This window comes from Triticum dicoccoides, chromosome 6A, assembly GCF_002162155.2.
Source record: "Triticum dicoccoides isolate Atlit2015 ecotype Zavitan chromosome 6A, WEW_v2.0, whole genome shotgun sequence".
Classification (NCBI taxonomy): Eukaryota; Viridiplantae; Streptophyta; class Magnoliopsida; order Poales; family Poaceae; genus Triticum; species Triticum dicoccoides.
The window spans coordinates 177,031,076-177,046,426 of NC_041390.1; the positions used below are offsets into that span (position 1 = coordinate 177,031,076).

Genomic DNA, 15,351 nt, shown 5'->3' on the forward strand with positions numbered 1-15,351 from the left:
TTGACACGCCTGATCTGTCCCGTCCTGCATGCACTTCAGGAAGCAAGGCCCAAATGGCAACACTGATCGATTCGGTTTCGTCGCCTTCTTCTGTACCCTGTGGCGGGCCTTGACAGGACCTGAGAAAGTTTGCAGCAGTGGAATGGAGATCCATGGAAGAAAATTATGCCTTTTCCAGGAGCAAACCATGCGAGCTGTTGCAAATGGGACCTTGCCATGACTAAAATACTTGATCCAATGTGTCATGTACCCATTTGCATCAAGTCACGTTTTGTTTTGTCATGGCACTTGCGTACTATTTGGAGAATCCAATGCCCTTAAGGTTCTTTATTTGCTAGGAAATAATCAGGCTGTCTCGACATCGATTTGACCTCTCTGGATATTCAGACAAAATAAAGAGATAGTGCCACTAGAAGCTGGCAAGATCAAATAACTTTGTGACAAAACGGAAAAATTATTCAATCCTCACCTCGATGAGGATTAATCAATCAAACTAGTGTACATGGATCACAACAATCAAGCCTACATATGCTTGGCGCATCTATAAGCTTTAGAGTCTAAAGCTTATTTGGCATAGAGGCACAGATTCAAACAACAAGTCATCAACAATATGACTGTTAATTATCTAAGGCTGCTCAGCGGGAAGTTGCGCAGCGGGTTCTCCTTAAGCAATTCAGTTTCCCTGTACAAAGAAAACAGGCAGGTCAAAAATTGAGAGAAGAAAACATAATATGTGGAAACGGAAGGTGCATCAGTAAACTGTTCTTACTTCTTAAGGTTTTTGCTTGTTGCTTGCCTAAGCTTCAGAACAGATGGTTTTGGACTCTTTGGCACTTGAGGCGGGGCTGGTTCCCTAAGATGGTCGAAAGGGAATTTAGAAACACTTTATGTTTGTATAGTGATTCCTATAAAACTGATAACTTAAGGATGTCGTATAACATACTCGGCACATTCTTCATCTATAAAGACCTCAATGGAGCTGACACGAGCTGGCGGAACTGCTGGCCGTGCTGCTACCTTCGGTGGAATCTGTTCAATGAAATGTCATCATCAGTTTATAACTGAACGGGAAGAGGACATGACAGTCTCTCTTCCATTATCTTAAATTAAATTTACTGAACGGGTAGTAGTCCGTCCTTCAGAAAATCACTACCACGGAAGTAATCTGAATCTGTTCTTTGAAGAATTCTAGTGGCTCCACAAAAATACCTTGTGCGAAGTCCATCTGGCAGGCATCATGTTATTTTCTTTGTTTCTATCTGCTTGTGTTCCAAGGGTGTTCCACGCCCTGTCTTTGCTCCTAGCTCTCTCAAGGCCCTGACTTGGCAATGGGTTCTCTTTGTAAATTGAAATCGGTGTATTAACATCGATTCTGTGAATGTGCCAATACAACCAGTGTTAGTCAAGAAACCCTCCTGGTTTGGCTAGATACCTTGTTTGATTACATGCTAATGGTACTGACCTTTGCAGCTTTACCCTAGGTTTTGCCAACAGGTGGGAATTCTCTGCATGCTGACCTCCTGCCACATCAAATTCAAGATTAGTTTACACCCAGCCAGTCACTTGAAGTTGACGCTGAACGACAGTATAGCACACCACACTTACTAGTTTCACCACGGTTCAAGTCATTACCGAATTTGCGTACGGGCTGATCATCACTTGCGGTATCATCCTGTTGCAAGAGATAATAAACGATTCAACAAAGAGTGGAGATCAGAAAAAAAGGAGGCTGCAATCACAAATAGAGCACCTCGTGTTCCTTCTTTCTGGTTGATCTCCGAAGAAATGCCCTGTATGTAGTTTCCAACTTCTCCACAGGCTTTGCTTTCCTGATGGAAAAAGAATGAACAACCCAAGGATAAAATTTCACCAGCTCAGTCAATTATATACACAATTGCATAGTTAGTGGAAGAGAGATGAGGTAATCATAAGACAATTCCTTCAATGTACAAAAAGAGAGGCAAGTCAAGTACTCTGCAGGTAAAGTGTGCAATGGTGCATACGATCTAGACCGAAAGAACAGTAAAATACAGGACTCCAAGAAATTTAGGATAGATCGCTTGCAGACTGGAAACTAATACGTAAAAAATATCTACACCGACACTCTCAGACTATCAAATTAACAATTGATATTTTTAGACGAAATTAGCAATTGGTCTTAGTAAACTAATACATCCTGCAAGACATATTTTTACGGGTGCTTGAATCTACAAAGTAACCCCAAATCCAACAACCTTTGAAACATAGAAGTGCCAGTGTCTCATAAGAAGAATCTCACCTAGCTATTCCAAGATTAAAGATCTCGTCAGCTTTCTTAAGCTTGTTCTTCGACTCCATTAGCAATGCATAGCGAATGTAGAAAACAGCATGGCCCTCACCAATCTGGTTGGACTCCAGGAACCTGAATATCACCTCAGCGTCCGAACAGTTCCCAGCCTGCAAACCAAACTGCAGGTCAAATATACACGCTTCGGAAGTACAAAATAGATCAAGCCGAATTAAGTCAGCAACTCACATATTCTAACCACACTTTGAGGTACCGGAGATCATCCTTGTACCGCTCGTCATGCCAGAAGGCACGCACGCACTGCTCGTAGATCACGACCAGCCCTGAGAACTCCCCGCCGGCCGGAAACGACTCCTGGACCCATTTGATGCAGCTGCGCACAGGCAAAGCGGTGAGCACTGAGCCTATAGAAATCGATGCAAGGAGAAACCTTTGCACTCCAGGTTCTAGCTAGTGTGATTAGTACCATCCAAGAAACCATGTACAGAAAGGGGAGGATGGATCAAGTAGAACTTACTCTACCCACGGCTGGAGCGGATCTTCCCCTTGGTACTCTTCGATTGCTTGGATCATCCTCCTGGATCAGTCAATTCATCAAACACCGAACAAGCAAGAATATCAGGCACTCGTCCCCAGACCAGAAAGAACCAGAACCGAAGAAGCAAGGAAGGCCTTGCTAAGTAAGAGCCGAGGGTTTTCCGTACCCGCGTTCGGCCAGGAGCGCGGCGCGCTGGGCGGGGTCGGTGTGCGCCTTGAGGGCTTGGTTGAGGAGGCCGACGTTCCGCCCGCGTTTCAGCGGCCGCACGTTCTCCTTGAAGGTCTCCCACTCGCCGCACACGGCCACCGGCGCCATATCGGGCCCTGCCCCCAGCAGCGCCAGAGTCTCCGCGTCTAGCGCCGCCAGGTCTCTCGCCGCCGCCGCCGCCATGCGTACCGCTCCGAAGCCGACCGTTGGGAGAGGGTAGGTTTCAAACTCGTCGATTGGACCGTTGCGTTGAGGAGCGGGCGCAGGGTTGGGTTATATACATACAATGGCTGGGCTCTTGTCGGTTTTGGGCTTGAAAAGTACGGGCCCAGATCTACGGCCCACCTGATGTATGGTACTCCCTCCATTGCATAATGTAGTGCTTTCTCTATTCCTGTGCTTCAACTTTGACCGTAAATTTAACTATCAAGACCGATTGCGGCGGGAGCAAAAATTATATAAGTGAATTTGTATTCGAAAGAATTTTTCAGTTATATAATTTTTTTCTTCAATCGTAATTGGTCTCGTTGGTTAAATTTATGGTCAAAATTGAACCTTGAAAAGCGCGGACGCACTATATTTTGAAATGAAAGGAGTATGATTCTTCTTCATGCATTCAAAAACAGTATTATCCCCGAAAAATATATAATATATTCAGAAACACTATTCTACAGAACAATTGTATGGGTTAATATTTTTCTTTACAGAAACTGATAAGTGTTCATTTCAATGATTTTCTGGCGAATGTTAAAAATCCGCATCCTCAGAGCAAACATATTTTTCAAGAGGGGATCCGAATGGTAATCAAAGCTCAAAGTGTTGGCAATCAATTGATAAGACCGGACGAGCAACACACAATTGAGGTCAATCAATTATATATTGAGGATGGATCAATTATTTTCCACATGTATGTTACATGATGAGGCTATGCTTGCATGTTGAGAAAAATAGTTTAGTGAGCGCTAACTATTAAGATATAGAATATGTTTTATCTCTCGGTCAGAGGTGAACTAATTATCTGGTTTAAGGGGATAAGCGGGACTCCACTTGCATCCTTAGTTATAACACGCAATATTCATCTATATGACATTTCGAGACAACGTACAAGAGACTATAGAATCGTGCAAGTGCAAACCATGTCCATGTCTTAATCCGTACCAAATGTATTTATCTCGTGCACTCCACATTTTTATTTAATTGTGCCCTTTCAGGTCATGTGGTTTACTACCCCAACTCCACACTCGGAGCTTGTCCTTGGACAATCTCAGATGACAAATTTCCATTGCCTTGCAAACCTCTATCACAACCTCGGAGCTTGCCACTAGTGAAGTTATGGATCCCTGTAATCACAACCGCGATGCCTTTTGCTATTTTTCCTTATAGGTTAAACCATTTTTACCTTTTATTCTATAAATCAATTCCAAGCATACAATACGCTTATCCTTGTAACTAGCAAAGCTAGCAAGACCTCGGTGACAAGTTGGGAACCAAGAATAAGTTCTTAATTGTGTGCAAGTATTGATCGTTGAGTCGTAAATTGAGCACCCCATAGATTGATAATCTTGGTTCTTCAATGAAGGAAATTTGCTGCTTACTGCAAGCCCTTACTCTTCGGGGCCCAACACCTCCCTAGAAGGATAACAGGAAGCCCCCCCTGATGAGTCGATAGCTAGTTTCCATCCATCAGAAATGACTGGATAATGCCATGACTAACCTGTTTTTAACTCATCTGCCATGGTATTTCTGCTCTACGAGTGAATACTACTCGGCTTATCAATTTTATTTCCACAGGAGTTTTATGAGCCCCTCACAATCTTCCTACAAGCAACAATGGCGCGCGCTCAGGCGGATACAACTTGGGTAACTTGCCCATGGGAGGAGGCTAAATCACTTGACAAGCTACATCCAAATCGTGAAGGACCCGTTTGGTACTGATGATGACATAGCACCCAAGTACTGTTAACGGTGCATCGTTGCCTTGGAGTACAAGACATAAACATATAAGGCGGGCAGGGATCCCTCGACTAGGAGATCCGCTTGTAAACCGACCCAAGCTCATGTAACCCTACCATGTCAACATATAAGGCAAACAGGGATGGCTTAATCTTTGAGACAAGCATATAACTACTGGCAGGATCAACCAGGTAGCACGCCCTTGATGACGCCCAGCGTCGGCCATCCTCCTGCGCTTTCACTTGCGTGGAAACTCAGAGGCAACAGCCGAGCTGGATGTCGCTTTTTTGAGTGGCATAGCTCATCCTCCTTGAGGATCGGCACAAAGAGTCACGTATCCTACCACGTAACTATGAAGAGGTAGAGGCATCCCCCGTTCAGTGTGTTCTCATGTTCCCATAGACACACAAACCCTAGAGAGTTTGTCTCAAAACCTTGACATCTCAAATCAAAAGGCGCATACGGAATACCAACAATACAATCCGCCAAACACAGGAAGTAGGGTGTTACCTGGATACCCAATTTGGCTCTCTGGAACATTTGCTCTTGCGCACCAAATATTTTTGCAAATGTAAAAAAAAAGAATGACTTTTTGTAGACATGGTATACTCCTAAATGTTATCTTCAAATGCTTAGGTGGAAAGTCCAAACATTTTGATCTGTAAAAAAGAAAAATTTAAACGCCAAAAATTTAGCATTTGTCGATCACGTAAAACTTGTTTTTCATTGACGACACACTACTATTCAGTTAAGCGTAAACCAAGGTGTAAAAAATTCTTGTTCACATGAAAATCTCTTAGTAGTGCAGTAGCATCACATATGAACAGGGATTTTCATATGAATAGTCTTGGTTTATGAAATTACAAGATTGAATGACACGAACAAGTCAACAATATACTACTCCCTCAGTCTCACAATATAGGATGTTATTACAACCGATATACTCACATATTGATTGTAATAACATCTTATATCACAGGATGAAGGGAGTAAACATAGATAAATTATCTAGATCAGTTGCATCATTCATGAATTCCATAGTTCTTAAACCTGATGTCATAGGTTTTTTTTTCTTTCCACTACAATGGCTACATCTTGAGGGTAATCACACTTAACAATACTAGATGCAGGATTACACTAGAAAAAGCGAAGGGTCACACTTAACAATACTAGATGCAGGATTACACTAGAAAAAGCGAAGGGTCACACATAGATGGCTTGCTTATAGCCTTCGCTGTGGCTGCAGCTGTGAAGGCTCCTCCACAAGACCTTCCAAGACAACAAGCTGATCCAGCAATGCAAACTTCTCATCCTCGAGAGTTTTGGCTTCCTCTTCTGCCATGCCTAATTGTGCATCCAGCGTGTAGTTCTCTTCCTCCAGCATCATGTACTTCCTCCGTAGCGCCCGATATTCATCCGCAGGACCAGAATCTGGTAGAGAGTCCGGAGTTCCTCTGTCAGACTGCGGCGTGGGAGGGCGGGGCTCACTCCTGAAGCTTCTCTTAGGTGGCTTCTGTGTATTGGCCAACGAATGTGGAATGTCTCTCCGCAGCAGTTCAGGTTCAGTTTTTATCTGGACTGAAGGCAAAGGCCGGTACACAACCTTCCTCTTCTGTGACTTCGAGGCCGAGAAATCCTCTCGTCCCATACCTCTAGGGTCTTGCATTATGTCGAAACAAGACTCGCCTGACAAACACAACTCAAGTGAACCAATCTACCAAAGCAGCAATATAAATTGAGAAAGACAAAGAAGGCTATTCGATGGAATCATCAGCATTACATTATCTCGAAAAAAAAATACTAGTACTAATCAAGGAATGCTCGTCTGAAGTGAAGCCACACGCTCACACAGTATCAACCCGTCCAAGAGGAGCAGGTGTTAGTTGTTGGTTTTTACCCTTTGCCATTACCCAATAGGATGCTCAGCCAGCAAAGGTGGGAGCAACTGCAAGGATGTTGCAGGATAACCTGTATCTGTTGTTATCTTGCTGACGTTTCCCCCTACTGATTCCAACCCGCAGCTTCACAGCACCAAAATCGAAGGAACTCGCAGCAGCAAGTGCCATCGAATTTGACCTGACCTAAGCCATCGGCGCAACCATCCTCAAGGGCGTCGGCGGCGCTGGCACGAGATCTCTACTCCCTACCACAACCGTCTACACGACAGTACGAGGAGAGAGAAAATTTATCCGGCGGAATCAACTGAAGCCGGAGAGTAGAGGAATCCGGACTAGGGCAGGCAGTGGTGCGACGCGAACCCACCGCCCTCGCCGGCGTTGATCGGGAACGAGATGGGAGGCTTAATTACCTTGCTGGTGCCCGCGGGGGAGCAGGGGGACGGACGCCCTGGGACCGGCTGCTCGCTGCCGCGCCGGCGTCGAAACCCCAAACGGATTCTGCGCGTGCGGTGGTGGGAGCCGATCTGGCGTATAAGGTTGGGAGGCGCGCGCGTGGGGTCGATGAATCCAGGGGAGGGGAAGGCTTTGCGACTTGAGTCGAGAAGACGGGGAGAGAGTTTTTTTTTTCTAGAACAGGGAGAGAAGGGGGTTGGGTTGGGAGGAGAAGGAATAGGCACACATGGCCGTGAGAATGGGTGCGTCTATGCCACGCTTGGAGGCGGCGAATGCTATTTCTCGCATTAACCGTGTACATAGGAAATCCTAATATATCTCTACTATCTAAAAAACACGTAGTGTTGCTTTTTCTGCCAACAGAACCATGTTCTGCCTCATTCTTCGTCCGCCCGCTCTCCTCCCGTCTCGTTTTTCCCGGTCCTATAAATTGTTTTCTACGTCCGTTTAGCTTTCTCCCCATGCCGTCGAACGTCTCTCTCTCATCTCTCCTATCAGCGCCCCCCGTCCCATCATGGCGTAGCCCTAGATGGCTGACGCCGCCTCTGGCCTCCCTCTCCCTCGATCCTCAACTTACCAGCAGTCGCCGCCATCACGCTGTTCTAGGCACCCTAGGGCATCGTGAGCGCCGCCACTGCTCATCTCCTCTTCGCGCCCCCGCTCTCAGATCCAGGCTGCTCGTTGGTGCCTAGCCCCAGCGTAGCGCTCACCGTTTACATCTCCTCCTGAAGGAAATATGCCCTAGAGGCAATACTAAAGTTATTATTTATTTCCTTATTTCATGATAAATGTTTATTATTCATGCTAGAATTGTATTAACCAAAAACATAATACATGTGTGAATACATAGACAAACATAGTGTCACTAGTATGCCTCTACTTGACTAGCTCATTGATCAAAGATGGTTAAGTTTCCTAACCATAGACATGAGTTGTTATTTGATCAATGTGATCACATCATTAGGAGAATGATGTGATTGACTTGACCCATTCCGTTAGCTTAGCACTTGATCGTTTGTTTACTGCTATTGCTTTCTTCATGACTTATACATGTTCTTATGACTATGAGATTATGCAACTCCCGAATACCGGAGGAACACTGTGTGCTACCAAACGTCACAATGTAACTGGGTGATTATAAAGGTGCTCTACAGGTGTCTCCAATGGTACTTGTTGAGTTGGCATAGATCAAGATTAGGATTTGTCACTCCGATTGTCGGAGAGGTATCTCTGGGCCCTCTCGGTAATACACATCACTATAAGCCTTGCAAGCATGATAACTAATGCGTTAGTTACGGGATGATATATTATGGGACGAATAAAGAGACTTGCCGGTAACGAGATTAAACTAGGTATTGAGATATCGACGATCGAATTTCGGACAAGTAACATACTGTTGACAAAGAGAACAACGTATAGTGTTGTGCGGTTTGATCAATAAAGATCTTCGTAGAATATGTAGGAACCAATATGAGCATCCAGGTTCCGCTATTGGTTATTGACCGGAGACGCGTCTCGGTCATGTCTATATAGTTCTCGAACCTGTAGGGTCCGCACGCTTAAAGTTCTGTGGCGATCGGTTTTATGAGTTTATATGTTTTGATGTACCGAAGGTAGTTCGGAGTCCCGGATGTGATCACGGACATGACGAGGAGTCTCAAAATGGTCGAGACATAAAGATTGATATATTGCTACATTTGGACATCGGAATAGTTCCGGATGAAATCGAGATTTTACCGGAGTACCAAAGGGGTTACCAGAACCCCCCGGGGGCTAATGGGCCCTGTTGGGCCATAAGGGAAAGAGAGAGGGGCCGACTTAGGGCAGGCAGCGTGCCCCCTTCCCCCTGTCCGAATTGGACTAGGAGAAGGCCCCCCCTTTTCCTTCTCTTTATCTTCCTGCCTTTCCCCCTCCTAGTAGGAGTAGGAAAGGGAGGAATCCTACTCCTACTAGGAGGAGGATTCCTCCTCCTAGGCACGCCAAGAAGGGCCGGCCGGCCTCCCCCTTGCTCCTTTATATACAGGGGCAGGGGGCACCTCTAGACACACAAGTTGATCACAAAGATCTCTCCCAGCCGTGTGTGGTGTCCCCCTCCACCATAATCCACCTTGGTCATACTGTAGCGGTGTTTAGGCGAAGCCTTGCTGTGGTAGCTTCATCAACATCGTCACCACCCCGTTATGCTGACGAAACTCCCAGGCCGCTCCCACGGCCCTCCGACAGGTTCGTGGCGAAGTCACGGCCGGCACAATAGCTACACTCCCAGGCTGCTCCTGGTCCCACTACTCCATGCGTCGTTGGTCGGTAGCCGCCGTCGCTGACCATTCCTCCTATGATTTCACATCGTTCGCTATTGGAGATGAACAAGAGAAAGAGATGGAGAGATCGCAAGGTACTCAACAAGAAAAAATTACAGGCAGTTCCACCTGGAGCCGGGAAAAGCTGTGGAGATTGAATGTACTGTAAAGATTTAGGATGTAAACTAGGAGGTGATCAAAGTATTGGAGGGGCTGGGATTTTGTCAAGGTCAGCTCTATCATATTGTTGCTATTTTTAATAGCTTTCTGCAATGCATTCAATCCATAAGATTATGTACTGCCCGTTAAGTCTATTTTGGCATCAAATCTTATTAATTCATACCTGAAATAAATTGATATTCCTTTGATTTACCAAGCCCCTTGGAATGTTTACTCATATGAGAACACTCTCTTGGTATGCTATTTCTGATACATATCCTTCCATGTGTACTAAAAATACCCATCTTCCATTTTACTGAGAGGGGGTGTTACTGTGGTTCACTGCTATATTTGATGTGAAAGTGTAAATTGTGTGTCTGATTAGGCTTTCTCTTTGGTTACTATTGGAATAGGAGGTTGCCTGATTTCCTTTTATGCCATAGTTCACACCACATTTTTGTTTTTAGGCTCATGTCTAAGTTGATTTGAAGGCTATGCACATGTTGCTCCAATGTATATTACAGAAACTCCTCAAAGTCAGATTGGAGGAATGCCCATTTCTTCATCACTTCGGGGGTAAACGTAGTACGTGGAGCAAGTTATTGCTTCCCTTCTCATTTTTTGCTTTCAAGAATCAAGTATTATGATTAATGTAATTTTTTTAATTTTGTAGCCTCATTTGTGATCTTGTTCATTTTATTCCTTGTTAATATGATCAAGGATCTCATTGCTACTTTGTCTCAATAATTTTATATCTACTTCATGTCATCACAAATACATGTTTTTAGTAGGATCCATATTTTCTTTGTTCTATTTTGGTCTTACCTTAAGGTCATACCACTGCAGAAAACTTGGCTAACTTGGGAGTATGATTCATGCTTTATGATGTTGCGAGTGACTTCTCGTGTTTAGTGCATGCGGCGTAGATCAGTTGATGGAGAATTGCAACAAGGAGAAGAGCCGACTTAACTGCAGTACACACAGCACAAACGAACCAGGTAGCAATATCGAGCTACATGTGCTCACTGATTTCTTTCGTTGTGCATACAATCCTCGTTTTTAATATTTTGTTTTGTACCTGTGTTTGGATCGGATGTTATGTGTTTGCATACTTGACAAGTGTGAACTACAGTTCTCTGTAGAATTTGGACTTCCTGTACTCCTCTCATATAACCTGCATTTTTGCGTATGTTTAATCTCTTATGGGCCGATATTTTACAAACATCCCAAAACTGGGTAGGATAAAGATTTACCGCTTGAGATCAATCTTTCAAATAGACGATGTGCGAGAATGAGAAGATAGTTGAACTGACACTATGCGTGCTTGAGAAAATTGAGAACCTCTACTTGCCAATTGATAAATAAATATCTAAAACACTTCCTTAAGAGTTTTGTACATATTTCCCGTAGGAGCTTGAATAGAGAAAATAACGCTTTGATTTTTGTTAGCGATATGAAACTTCAGTGCTTATCTCCATATGAGTTGCCATCACTTATAATGAAGAATAAAAATCAAGGTAATGACTATATTACATCAATTGTGGTCTGAAAGAAACAAAACCAGGGAGGATGGTGAAAGTACAAATGTAGAAGAGCTTTCTTATATTGTCTCCAAGCAAGCTGGGGAATACTATAAGTTTTTCAAAAAAGGAGATGAAATAAGAACCGAAATAAAAACAAAGGAAATGACAATGACCTGAAAGAGGAACTTTGAAGGTAAACCGTGACGGAGTTTTCCTTGCTGAAAATACTAATGGTGGTTGTGCGGCCATAGATTGGTGATGATGAAGAAGATGTAGTCGATTGTGGGATGATAACCCACAAGGATAGGGGATCACAACAGTTTTCGAAGGTAGAGCATTCAACCCAAATTTATAGATTCGACACAAGGGGAGCCAAAAAAATTGTAAGTATTAGCAGCTGAGTTGTCAATTCAACCACACCTGGAGATGAATTATCTGCAACAAAGTGATCAGTAGTAAAGTAGTATGCTAGTTTTGATAATAGTAGCAGCAGCAATAGTAACGGTAACCGTGATAGCAGTAACAGTAGTGACAGCAGTAGTAGTAACTTAGCAAGAACAATATAAGAGAAATTCGTAGGCATTGGATCGATGATTTGTTGGATGGTATTCATCATGTGACAGTCATAACCTAGGGCGATACGACACTAGCTCCACTTCATAAATATAATGTAGGCATTTATTCTGTAAATAGTCATACGTGCTTATGGAAAGAACTTGCATGACATCTTTTGTCCTACCCTCTCATGGCAATGGGGTCCTATTGGAAACTAAGGGATATTAAGGCCTCATTTTAATAGAGAACCAGGACAAAGCATTAACACACGGTGAATACATGAACTCCCACTACTGCAGGATGCTGCTAACGCGACACTACGATCATAGACCCTTCGACGAAACTGTGTGCAATGCAATAATAGCAAAAAGTGGTGTAAAAAATATGAAAAAGGTGCAAAACATTTGCGATGACGGATGCATCAAACACGGTTCAGATTTTACTTGTGTGTGCGAAGCAGGGCATACGGTTGATCCAGACGAACTGTTTGTGATTAGAAAGAACAACAGAAACGGGCAGCCATATCAATGTGTGTGCAATATACGGCATACCGTTCGCTCCGATGAACTGTTTGCTATTAGGGAAAGCAACAAAATGGTCAGCCATATCAAGGTGTGTGTGATATACAGCATACAGTTCAGTCGAATGAACTATTTTCGATTAGGGAAGAGAACATAAACGGTTCAACTTAACAAGATGTGTGTGATACGCGGCAAAAGGCCCGGAGGTTAATTCGAGAACAAGTACACATAGGTTAATTTGACATACATGACTTATAAGTTTCATAGAAATCATATCACTTTTTTTGGAAAACATTTAATTGCGTTGAATGTATATAATGCTCCGTCCTATTAGTTGAATTAACCTCGAGGCCCATGTTTTGGAAACATGTCGTAAAGTAACGAGATATACCTTCATTCAAGCCAATCAACATGTGTTCAAAAAACAAAAAATATCAAAAAGTAACGAGATAGACCTTCTTCAAGCCAATCAAAATGTGTACAAAAAACAAAAAATGTCAAAATTTACAAAACAAGGACCTCGAGGTTAATTCAACTAATATGATGGAGCACTATATACATTCAACACAATTAAATGTTTACAATGACCCATCACATCAGTGAATTTTACATCGAGACCACTTCCCATTCGGTCACCCATCTGATGACTACTCAAGCCTCAACATAGTTAACTTGGGAGTTCTGTTAGATGAGCTATTGGTAGGGAAGCTGGTCCTTGCTACTGTAGGATCTCTCTTTGCATTCATTATTGGGCACCCGGATGACCGACTGTTGCCGCCCAATGGTCAATGCTAGGTCCCTCGCAAATGTGCATGGCACGACCGATGGTGCACTCGAGGTCGAAGCCGATCACTTGGTATTTGTCCTCGGCAAGGAACTGGTCCATAGTTTGGATGGAGCTCTCCACCGAGACCGGATCGTTTGTGTACACCACGGAGAGTCCTTCCCCCTCACGTGGGTGTCCACTACGTGATGCATGGTGAACTCCCCGCCGTTGTCGTCGTCGGCCGCTGGGACCACCATTGGAGCCACGGGGATCACCATTGGAACCGCTAGATGACCTCTCTGTATGTGTCGTCGTGGGTGTGCTTATTGTGTCATGCGCCGGCCCCAAACACTGCTGGAAATATGCCCTAGAGGCAATAATAAAATGGTTATTATTATATTTCCTTGTTCATGATAATTGTCTATTGTTCATGCTATAATTGTGTTATCCGGAAATCATAATACATGTGTGAATACATAGACCACAACACGTCCCTAGTGAGCCTCTAGTTGACTAGCTCGTTGATCAAAAGATAGTCATGGTTTCCTGACTATGGACATTAGATGTCATTGATAACGGGATCACATCATTAGGAGAATGATGTGATGGACAAGACCCAATCCTAAGCATAGCACAAGATCGTGTAGTTCGTTTGCTAGAGCTTTTCCGAATGTCAAGTATCATTTCCTTAGACCATGAGATTGTGCAACTCCCGGATACGGTAGGAGTGCTTTGGGTGTGCCAAACATCACAACGTAACTGGGTGACTATAAAGGTGAACTACGGGTATCTCCGAAAGTGTCTGTTGGGTTGGCACGAATCGAGACTGGGATTTGTCACTCCGTATGACGGAGAGGTATCTCTGGGCCCACTCGGTAATGCATCATCATAATGAGCTCAATGTGACCAAGTGGTTGATCATGGGATCATGCATTACGGTATGAGTAAAGTGACTTGCCGGTAACGAGATTGAGCGAGGTATTGGGATACCGACGATCGAGTCTCGGGCGAGTAATGTACCGATTGACAAAGGGAATTGTATACAGGATTGATTGAATCCTCGACATCGTGGTTCATCCGATGAGATCATCGAGGAGCATGTGGGAGCCAACATGGGTATCCAGATCCCGCTGTTGGTTATTGATCGGAGAGTCGTCTCGGTCATGTCTGCGTGTCTCCCGAACCTGTAGGGTCTACACACTTAAGGTTCGGTGACACTAGGGTTGTTGAGATATTAGTATGCGGTAACCCGAAAGTTGTTTGGAGTCCCGGATGAGATCCCGGACGTCACGAGGAGTTTCGGAATGGTCCGTAGGGGAAGAATTATATATAGGAAGTCCAGTTTCGGCCACCGGGAAAGTTTCGGGGGTCACCGGTATTGTACCGGGACCACCGGAAGGGTCCCGGGGGTCCACCGGGTGGGGCCACCTATCCCGAAGGGACCCATGGGCTGAAGTGGGAGGGGAACCAGCCCCTGATGGGCTGGTGCGCCCCCCTTGGGCCTCCCCCTGCGCCTAGGGTTGGAAACCCTAGGGGTGGGGGCGCCCCACTTGGCTTGGGGGGCTAGCCACCCCCTTGGCCGCCGCCCCCACCCAGATGGGATCTAGAGGGGCCGGCGCCCCCTTGGACCCCTATATAAAGAGGGGAGAGGGAGGGCTGCACACCCCAAGCCCCTGGCGCCTCCCTCTTCCCCCGTAACACCTCTCCCTCTCGTTAGAGCTTGGCGAAGCCCTGCCGACATCCCGCTGCCTCCACCACCACGCCGTCGTGCTGCTGGATCTCCATGAACCTGTCCTCCCCCCTTGCTGGATCAAGAAGGAGGAGACGTCTTCCCCAACCGTATGTGTGTTGAACGCAGAGGTGCCGTCCGTTCAGCGCTCGGTCATCGGTGATTTGGATCACGACGAGTACGACTCCATCAACCCCGTTCTCTTGAACGCTTCCGCTCGCGATCTACAAGGGTATGTAGATGCACTCCTTTCCTCTCGTTGCTAGAAGACTCCATAGATTGATCTTGGTGATGCGTAGAAAATTTTAAATTCTGCTACGTTACCCTACAGTGGCATCATGAGCTAGGTCTATACGTAGTTTCTATGCACGAGTAGAACACAAAGCAGTTGTGGGCGTCGATATTGTCAATTTACTTGCCGTTACTAGTCTTATCTTGATTCGGCGACATTGTGGGATGAAGCGG

The 15,351-nt window shown here is 44.8% G+C and overlaps 2 protein-coding genes across 3 annotated transcripts; both read right to left on the bottom strand.

Moving 5' to 3' along the window:
• Window positions 1-345: 345 nt before the first annotated feature.
• Window positions 346-3,268, bottom strand: LOC119316499 (mitotic spindle checkpoint protein BUBR1-like). The gene is made up of 11 exons (XM_037590827.1): window positions 2,992-3,268; window positions 2,805-2,864; window positions 2,516-2,660; window positions 2,279-2,436; window positions 1,751-1,829; window positions 1,606-1,672; window positions 1,463-1,520; window positions 1,210-1,372; window positions 944-1,029; window positions 770-853; window positions 346-682 (listed from the first exon to the last, which is right to left on the bottom strand). The coding sequence occupies exons 1-11, from the start codon at window positions 3,213-3,215 to the stop codon at window positions 622-624; spliced, it is 1,185 nt and encodes a 394-aa protein (XP_037446724.1). The 5' UTR covers window positions 3,216-3,268; the 3' UTR covers window positions 346-621.
• A 2,601-nt stretch (window positions 3,269-5,869) lies between these two features.
• Window positions 5,870-7,541, bottom strand: LOC119316500. Of its 2 annotated transcripts, XM_037590829.1 has the most exons (3): window positions 7,294-7,541; window positions 6,159-6,671; window positions 5,870-6,109 (listed from the first exon to the last, which is right to left on the bottom strand). In XM_037590829.1, the coding sequence occupies exon 2, from the start codon at window positions 6,649-6,651 to the stop codon at window positions 6,208-6,210; it is 444 nt and encodes a 147-aa protein (XP_037446726.1). In that variant the 5' UTR covers window positions 6,652-6,671; window positions 7,294-7,541; the 3' UTR covers window positions 5,870-6,109; window positions 6,159-6,207. The 2 variants fall into 2 exon arrangements, with proteins under 2 accessions (XP_037446726.1, XP_037446725.1); XM_037590828.1 differs by having other exon boundaries at window positions 5,870-6,671; window positions 7,294-7,540.
• Window positions 7,542-15,351: the final 7,810 nt, after the last annotated feature.

Coding starts and splice junctions, on each gene's coding strand:
- LOC119316499 (XM_037590827.1), bottom strand. CDS start 3,215: ATGGCGGCGGCGGCGGCGAGAGACCTGGCGGCGCTAGACGCGGAGACT. Junction 1,030..1,209: donor CCAGATGGACTTCGCACAAG/GTATTTTTGTGG, acceptor TTCATTGAACAG/ATTCCACCGAAGGTAGCAGC. Junction 854..943: donor ATAGATGAAGAATGTGCCGA/GTATGTTATACG, acceptor CGACCATCTTAG/GGAACCAGCCCCGCCTCAAG.
- LOC119316500 (XM_037590829.1), bottom strand. CDS start 6,651: ATGCAAGACCCTAGAGGTATGGGACGAGAGGATTTCTCGGCCTCGAAG.